At 44.9% G+C, this 9,667-nt stretch overlaps 1 protein-coding gene across 1 annotated transcript in view; it reads right to left on the reverse strand.

The window, feature by feature from the left end:
- ZNF521 (zinc finger protein 521) overlaps positions 1–6,718 on the reverse strand; it is a gene marked incomplete at its 5' end in the record, with an annotated part of 18,685 nt that extends 11,967 nt beyond the window's left edge. Inside the window, one exon of the mRNA XM_008937818.1 lies at positions 3,341–6,718. Coding sequence (XP_008936066.1) covers positions 3,341–6,718 — 3,378 coding nt within the window. The remainder of the gene's footprint in view (positions 1–3,340) is intronic.
- Between the last annotated feature and the right edge of the window lie 2,949 nt (positions 6,719–9,667).

Consider the following 9,667-nt stretch of genomic DNA (forward strand, 5'->3'; position numbering starts at 1 on the left):
GAGCATCATCTCTGGAAGTCACCAACAGGACCTCAAACTGAGCTCATTGCACACATGGATACACTAGCACAATGTAGGTTTTACCAGTAAACTGCTGGTGTAAACTGGAGTCCACTCCCCCCTCCCCTGCCAGGCAGTTAACAAGGTATCTACTGCTGCACAGTCACACTGCTATGATTTTGCAGAAGTCATGAAGCTTAAGAGGTGAGGGGACACCTTCTGCTGAGCCAGGAGTTCCCTCATTAGGTGCTTGACAGCATCCTAAGGAGGAACAAGAGAAGTGAGGCCACACAGTTTCTCTAGAACACTGCTCCTCACCTTCCAAGTGCTTTACAGAAAAGTGCATTGCAATTAAACACAGCAACACACTTTTCAGGAACTATCAGCCTTATTTTCTGAATGAGGAAAGTGAAGCAGAGATCTTCAGCTTGATTTGTCCCACTCAATAAAGCAAATAAGAGACAGAGAAAGGACTGAGGTCTAGTTCCTCATTCACTATCTTATCAGAGCCCGTTCTCCCCTTTTAAACACTATCACCAAGAAGACTATTACCCCAAAAGTGTGCTTGCAATGCTTCAAGATCTTTACAAGAAACCTACAGCCTGAATTCAGCATCTCACTCATCTCCAGGAATACAGATTTACCAATTTTATCCTCAATCTGCCTGTTTGTCTAATAGATTATGGGGACTAAATTCAGCAGTATGATGGGCTTAAAGAGTTCTGACCTGTCCCCTGAGTTGCTGTAACTGATGATGAGCACTGTCCACCATTTCCCATCCCAACTGAAAGGTAACTTTCAGTGAAGATGATTCAAGTCAACACCTTTCACCTACAAGCAGGGTGAGCTCAGCAGGTGACATCTCACCATGTTAAGGTAATTGTACTCTCTCACCTTATTGAGGACAGGCTAAAAAGGGAAATTTTCTAGTTCAACCATGAGAGTACTTGGCAAAGAAGCCACAACTGACATTTTTTACTGTTATATTTTATCTCAGAAGGGATTTTCTACTACTCTTACCATAGTCATTTATTACTGAGTAAGGAGTATTCAGCACTATTAATGGTCTGCCAACCACGCTCCACAGTTTTTTTGCCTTAGGAATGAAGAGTTCATTATATAAAGGCTGAAATCTCATATATGACTCTCAACAATGCAAATGAAACCTGAACTCTCTAATGAGTTGTTGTTGTTGAAAATTTCCCCAAAACAGCATGTTTAAGTAGCCATCTTCAACATCCCATTCAATGAAAGAAACACCCTTCCAGTGGAGTAGCAAAGCCACTGACTAATAACAAATTTTAGGAATCTGATTTGGTTTTGCTGTTTGTATGATATGCTTATGTTCTCACTTCCCTCAGCCTGGACATCCAGTCTATACCATGAAACATTTGTGATTTACCACTTTCAGTTTTGATTCTCATTGCTGGTGTCGTTACAATTTGAAACCAGTAGTTACCTGCTGAAAAATAAATTATCTTTCAGGATTTTACAAACACACACTTATGGTTTCCAGAAGTACTCATGCTCTGTCAGGAACTTGATTGCTTTGTGCTTCCCATGAGAAAAGTCTATGTTACTTTTATGTGAAGACTAGAACCATAGACACTGAAAAATCAGTTTATATGATTAAGAAGATTATGATTTAAGAAGAAGGACATGACACCAATCAGAAGAAGACATAAAGCTGCTGGTTATACCTGATCCAAGTACAAGAAGGTTCACTGGTGACACTGAAGGTAACTGACCTTGTGTCACCACCCCCAGAACTCTTTCAGTCTAGTTTACAAGCAAGAGAAAGACAAATTGGTAACATCTTATCATCATCACTGTCTTAACACATGATTCTGATTGTGCTTGAGGCAGCAGGATCTGGCTTCCAGCACGACTGGGAAGATATTTAATGTAGTCACTCAGGGAAAGATGACAGAAACAGAAACCAAGATGATTCTGAGTCTATCAAAACCATACAGCTGGTAATCCTGTGGTTCCCAGGCAGCAGCAGCACTACAGGACCACCAATGGCTGGAACTGCACCTAACTGACAGCCGTCCCTTTTCCCTCTTCTTTGAAAAGAAGGTTTTCCTTGGACCTGCACTTCTTGGTCTAACAACCTGTTCTGCTTCTTCCATACACTTCACAACACTTCCCATTTCCCAGGTGGCCCCCACCACTGCCCAGTGTGCAAACTGGAGCTGCAGGAGTCCCTTCCTACACGGGTGGATGCATCCTGACTGGTCCTTCACCCTTGTCTCCCAGCTCTGCTTCCCTCTTTGTGGCACTCCAGGCCTCCTCCCACCCTGTCTTCAGCTGTGTTCTCAGGAGCTCCACGAATACTTACCCCTCAGCCCAAATATCCTTGTGTGTCTTCTCTCCTCCCTCTCTGCCTCCCTCCAGTTTGCACAACACTTGCTGGATGACACCCCCAGAGATTTCTTACCCAACAGATGGGCTCCCAAACAAGGAGGAAAGTGATGGAAGAGCAGCAGTTCCCCAGCCACAGGGTATCCATGCACACTCACAGCAAAAGGTCACTATATAAGACACCATGCCCAAAATACTAACTGTAAGTCATTCTATTGATAAAATTCCTGAAGATAAACCCAATTCCCTTCCCTCAGCACACGACCCCCACACCTTCCTTTCTCCAGGTGTTGTTACTTGCTCACTGGTGACTGAGGAAGCAGAAGAGATCTTTCAAGAGTTTGATATTTACTTTCAGAGTTATGCTGCATGAATGGGATTTCAATCACCAAGCACTGGGTGTTCCAGTCACATCAAATTATCGTTCAGTGGGGATGGAAAGAGAAACACAACAAATTGCATCCAAAGGGCTGATTTCCCAATTTACCTTAGGCTAGTGGCGTATTTCTACTTCCTCAAAACATGCTGTAGGAGGGAGAAACGAATGTCTACAATACCATTTACCAAAAAAAAAGCCCTCAATTTGTTGCTCACAAATATTTTTAAAAGATGCACCCCCTCATGCCAGCGTTTTGGCTGGCTGTACCCAGCTCCTCTGCCATTAAGGCTCTCTGCTGTAAGCACAGCTCCTAGCTGGGGATTCCAATGCCTAAGGGAGCTAGGAGAAGATTCCAGATCTCAGTCGTGCTGGCAGGAAGCTAGTTCTCCTCAGTGATACAGAAGACAATATCCTAGGGAGACTGGAATGAGTCCTATTCTGCACGACTCAATCCAAGATGCAAGTAATTACTAGCTCATGGCTACGGATGGAAATGGAACATGGTTCAGCCTCAGCATTTCATGACAAGACAGCTTGAAAAAGGGGCATTTTTCCAAAAAGGATGGAAGGTGTCAAGAGCAAAGAAAAAAGGGTTACCTCTTCAGTTTGGGAGGGGCTGATTCTGGGCATTGGAGATACTTGTGGTGTTTTCAGCTGTGTGCTGTTGCTGTCTGGAACAAGCTCTCTGTGGATGGACTGAATATGGTTTTGGAGTTCACTCTCTGATTCAAACTTAACATTGCAACTAGAACATCGAGTCTTCAGTCCCCCTGCCTTGCTTTTGTTCTCAATGGAACTCAAGTTCTCATTTGGGCCCATGCCTTGTCTGTTACTGCTTGAAGGGATGTTGACACTCGGGCTACCACTTTTACTGAGATTAACACAGCTAGCACACAGACCATAGGGCAGGCCGTTGATGTCCAGCTTCACCAAATCCTGTTTGGAGCGGAACTCCTTCAGGCAGGAAGCACACTTGTAGAGCTTCTGGAGGTGCTGCGCTCTCCCCGTGGACTGCACAGCAGAACCATTTCCAGTCTTCTGCATGTGGAACGTGCCGTGGATTTTCAGCTCCAGCGTGGAGGTCACTGTCTGCATGCACACCACGCAGCGGAACCCCGTCAAGGAGTTCCTCAAGTCAGGGTGCATTTGGCAATGCTCTAAAAATTCCTCCTCGCTCTGGAGGGGCATCTTGCAAATCCTGCAGTTTCCAGTGTCCAGGCTCTTGCTGTGAGTGACCTTGTGCTCGGTAAGAGTCAGAAGAGATGGAAACCTCTCGCCACAGATGGGGCACATGTAGTGTTTCACCGGTCCCAGGTGGGTCTGCATGTGCTCTCTCAGCCCATTTTCAGAGAAGAATGTTCGAGAACACACGTTACACTTGTAATTCCCCTTAATGAGTTCAGCCTTTTTCTTCACTATGGCACTTTCCCCGGGTCGGATGTTGTGGTCTCGAAGCTGGTGATTTTGCAGGAGGGTCTCCATGGTGTAAGCTGCTCCACAAATGTCACAGCCGTACATAGGCTCGGAGGTGTCCACATCTTCTTCGCTGCCATCGTGGCTGTTATGGGACTCCTGGCTATTGGTCAGCAGGGTCTGGAGTTCCACCTCCTCCTTCTGCACCTGCTCAGACGCCCCGTTCGTTCCACAGTTGGGGGTTTTCGTTTCAAAAACGCAATGTTTCTCCCGCAAGTGCTTTTCCAGCAGGATGATGGCATGGAAAGCTTTGCTGCAGAACTTGCAGTTGTACTTCTTGCTGTGCGTGGTGATGTGACACTGCAGCTCCACCTCTGTACCGAAGGACTCGCCGCAGAAGATGCACTTGTGCACTTTGCCTTGGTTCTCCAGGTGGTTGTGTTTAACGTGGAGCTGCAGGTCGGTCTCGTTGCGGAAATCCCAGTTGCAAGAGGTACATCTGTACACCTTCTTCTCGTTGCTGTGCTTCACGGCCAAGTGGAGCTGAATGGAGACTTTGGAGTCAAAAACCTCTTGGCACAAGGTGCAGCGGAAGAACACGAACGTGTGCATGTCCAGGAGGTGTTTCTGCAGGTCATCCACGGAAGTGAACTGCTTGTCACAGCTTTCACAGATGTAGTAGGTTGAGGTTATCATGAAATGAATGGTCACGTGCTTCAGCAGAGACTCCTGATTCGGGAACTCCTTGTTGCACTGAGGGCAGGTCAGTTTTGGCAGGACAGTGTCAAGGTGTGTTTTTAAATGAGTCTGGAAACCATCCAAGGAAGTGTACTTAGCACCACACTGATTACAAATATATTCACCTGCAGGACGAGGGGGGGCACCTCCAACTGCCTGCATCATCTTTAAAGAGGTCTGCTCAATGGTTACAGGAGATAAGGGACTCATGGCTCTGGATTTTTTTCCATTGTGGATGTAATTCAGCGCCAAAGGAATGTTCTTATGGTTCTCCTTGATATGCTTGTTCAGTTTAAGAACACTATTAAATATCGGAGAATTTGTACAGTAAGAACAAGAATACACTTCCACCACTGGATCTTTTGGGGTTCCGAGCACAGGGGAACCAAAACGGGAACTGCTCAGATCGCAATGGACTTGTCTAATATGCTCTTCCAGAGAAGAATCTGTAAGAAATCCCATGTAGCAATGGGGGCAAAAGAACGCATTACTGTCCTTAGCAGCAGGGTTGGCAAACCCGTGGGAACATCGGATGTGTTCCTGGAGGGTGTTGAGGTCATTGAACACCTCGGAGCAGAAGTTGCACTGGTACACCATGGCAGGCATGGTAGAAACGATCAGCGCTGGGTCCGGAGCTTCGTGGACCTGCTTAAGGTGTTCGTTCAGATTGTAGAGAGATGGCAACACCTCCAAACAATACTGACAGATATGAGCTTGTTCGGGTTTATCTAAATGCATAGTTTTCAGGTGTATCTGCAGAACTGCGAGGCTGGAAAACAACTGTTTGTTGCAATAAATGCAGCTATAGGTAACTTTCGCCTGTTTACTGGAAGGACCAGTGATATCTGGCACTTGCTGAGCTGCTCGCTTCCTTCCCCGACCTTTTGGTATAGGAGGAGCTGCTTCCACCATGGTCGAACTGTCCACCGAGAGGTTTGAATCTGGAGTGGTGCTGGAGACTGAGGTGTAGCCCACGGTTACCAACGACGGGCTGTTGCTGTGGTTGCACGACTCCGGCTGCTGGTGACTGTCCATGTGGCTGTACAGCTCCTCCACGGTATGGAAGTTCTCAGAGCAAATGCTGCACGAATTCTTCTTCTCGCCATGGTGAGCCTGCTCCATGTGATTCACCAGAGAGGTCTCCTCTACGAAGAGTTCGTGGCAGTAAACGCACTGAAGAGCGGACCGGTCTTCATTAGGGGAACACTCAGGGTGACATTCTGCAATGTGCTTCTGAAGGTCTTCAGGAAAATCAAAGCCTTCTTCGCACTGACTGCATTTTTGAGTGTCCTTCATCTTCCAGTCTTCCATCCGGGAGGAGGACTGAGAACCATCCTTGTTCCTCTCGTGAACCTGCATGTGACCGTGCAGCGAACTGGAGGACAGGAAGCCACGCCTACAGATGGCACACTTGTATGGCTTGTTGGACGTGTGAGTCTTTAGGTGAATTTTAAGGTGATCGCTCCTGGAGAAGGCCGCGTCGCACTCGCTGCAGTGGTACTTCTTGTCCCCCGTGTGAAGCTTGATGTGGCGGTCCCGGCTGCGCTTGTGCTTGAAGAGGCGACTGCAGTAGGTGCATTTGAAGGGGAGCTTGTCGCTGTGGCTTTGCTCGTGGTGCTTCAGGTAGCTGAGGCGGCTGAAGGACTTGTCGCAGAACTGGCACGGATAGGGCAACCCTGGGCCTCCTTCCTCTTCGCCAAAATCGCAGCCTTCTCCATGGCTCGGGGAAGTCTGGTCCTTGCTAGAAGGTGATGATGCTGGCCATGAGCAAGTGGGGTCATCCTCAACATCCACTCCATCTGAAATGAGAAAGAAACAGTCCCACTAGCTTAATCCCTACAGTTCAAAGGAGAGAGCAAATGCATGTGAACAAGGCAGATCTGCCACTCCTAAAGAGCTAAAACATATTAAACTCTGGGATATTTCTTTACGCCGGTATCCAACAGCTTCAAGACCACATTTATTTTTACCAGGCTGTAAAACATTAAAAGTTATTAAATAGTTCTACGCCTATATTAACTTTTTATTGCTTTTTTATCATTCTTTCTCAGTTGCGGGATATGTATTACACATTGACAACTTTATTAAAATGCAGATTTTAATATATTTAATGTTTCTTTTGTATCCATTGTAAAATGATTTGCATATTATGTGAGCATCTGAAGAGTCAAAGGAAAGGAGAAAATATTACAGGAGTGATTTAAAATTAATACAGTCAACCCACACGCCTAATATTTAATGAAAAGATTCCCCCTGCTTTGCCACAGGTTCTTTTTTTCCCCCCCTTGAAGCTGATTCTGAACACAGAAATCTTTTAAAGGCTACTACTGAAGGAGATCTGACTGCTACTCTAAACAATAATAGGAAAAATTACAGGGGAGGAACATGACAACAGTACAAACAGTGATGTTTTCTCTAATAGAGTGCAAACAGATCTCTCCAATAAGGATACAATTCAGTTACTGAAAGCTGGCAGCTGGATCCCTAAATGTTCAAAACAAACTAACAAACCAACAGCCAGGAACAAGGAAAATGAGAAAGTTTCACAGAGGTCGGCTGTGAACAGCACTTTTTTTTTTCAAGTTCAAGAGGTTGCCCACCATTTCTTCCTTTTTTGCAAAGGCCCCAGCCAGCTGAACTTCCTCAGTCCAGCAGAACTTGTACTGGGAGGTGATCACAGACAAAGCAGCTTGTAAAAAACTGGGAACAGGAAAAATGACAAATGATTATGGTGAAAGCTGAAAGATTTACGAGTAACAAGGAAAAGACAAAACAGAAATCCCAGCCAGGTAGTGAAATGAACTAGTTATCCATGATATTACCTCATCTTTAGACAAGGCAAGCTGCACCTATTTTTTTCCAACAGATGTGCTGTGCAGTTTTTTGCACCTTTTTTTTCAAATGTAGCTTCCAACATTACAATGATCATACTTATCTTAACCTAAAACTTCTTTAAAAATATTAGAAGAATGCTCAAAAGACCACTCTACATCAAATAATCTTTCTATTCCTTTCCAGGGGCAACACTTGAGGGTTTTTTTAATTTTTAAAAGTAAAATTGACTACAGTAACAGTACAGAAAAAGAGAGGATAAATCTTTAAAAATATCTTTCTCAAGGCATTCGTGCAAAGCAGTAAGTTTATCAACATCTTCAGCCTTCTCTCAGGAAATTTAATACACCAACATAAAAGTTAGAGCTGGCCTATATAATGTAAACAAATTCCAAGCCCGTTCTCTTTAAGGTAAGGAGATTTTACTAGATTATCAACCTCTTTCTTATCCACAGGAAACAGATGAGGATTCACTCCTTTCCTGCATCTAGAAACTGATGACAACGCCATCTCACTATCAATGCCAGATGGCAACCATCTAACTCTGAGAAAACAACCAAACACCATTGCTGGATGCCTGCCCATGGACACAATGCTTTTCAGGATAAGTTGGAATGGGTTTTTATCCTCTTTTTTTATGTCTTGAAGAGGAGGGTTTCATAAATTACACACACCTTTAGCACACACACACACTGCATGTCTCTATTGACCTACGCAGGAATGTGCACTAATGGTATATATTTAAATAGCAGAACCAAACCCTGGCCCAATTGCCATGTCTTTGAACTGAAAACAAAAATGATTGTTTTTTGTTTTTTTTTTAAGATAAAAATTGAAAAATAAAAATCTTCCCAGCAAAAGTTCTATTATCTGCAGAAATGCTTCCCAATGAACTGAAGCGAAGTTATTAATTGTCACACATATTAAATAATACCAGCCAGGTGAGCTTTAAAATTGCTCCATTAATGATTGCAATACTCACAGGAGACTTTTCATGTAAATCTGTGTACTGCCCTTTCAAATTGCTGGGTTTGACTCTAGCATCCAAAATGATCAAAATAATGGGATGAATATTTACAGGAAAAGATGTTCATTTTCGCTACACTTTAAAATTTTACTTTAAATGAATATTTTCCTCCATGTATTTTAAGTAGATAAACCTTTTAAAAACCAAATATATTTCTAACATACGACCACTGCTGGGAGATAAACAGGAATTTATGTCAAGCAACCAAGTGAAGAAAAATAGTCTGCGACTGCCTAGGCAACATATTTTGTAGCCGAATTTAGTATTAAAATGTAGATCCTACACAGAAACGATATATTATTGCATAAATGTTTAGAGGGACGTATAGTAAGTGTTATAAATAGTGTGCCATCTCTGAGAGAGGAGTAAATCACTTCCTTTTTGTGGGCAGTGCCTGCCTGGTTTTACCTGCTCTCCATCTATCCCCCCAGCTCATGGATCTCGGTGGGCGGCTGGGTGGGGTTCAAGGGCCAAGTGTGACCATGGTGTAAGCCATGGTGGCCCCTCTCCCCCACCCAATGTTTGGGGGTCTCCCCTCAGCTTTTCCACCAGGCAAGGAAAGCAGAGGGGGAACAGTGTAAGCCCATCACTCGGGTTCTTGCTCTCCACCTGACAACTGGAACTGTTCATTCGTGTCACTTCGCTGTTGTGGTTTCTAACCCGAGCCCGGAATAATTTTGCAGAGTAATTCTCTCTGCGTTAAAAAGGAAGAGCAAACCCCTCACAGGTTTATTCACTCGCGGCCTTTTAACTGGAAATGTGACGATCTCTCAGGCTCGGGGAATCTGCGGGGGGAATTTCCAGAGCGAGGACAACAGGCTCTTCCTGAGGGGGCCCGAACAATGCGGCCTGCGCGGCGCCCGGCCCCGGGGCGGAAGGGCTCCGGAAGGCGGGTCCTGGGCCGCGCTCGCACA

This window comes from Merops nubicus, unplaced genomic scaffold (genome assembly GCF_000691845.1).
Source record: "Merops nubicus isolate BGI_N331 unplaced genomic scaffold, ASM69184v1 scaffold8293, whole genome shotgun sequence".
Classification (NCBI taxonomy): domain Eukaryota; kingdom Metazoa; phylum Chordata; class Aves; order Coraciiformes; family Meropidae; genus Merops; species Merops nubicus.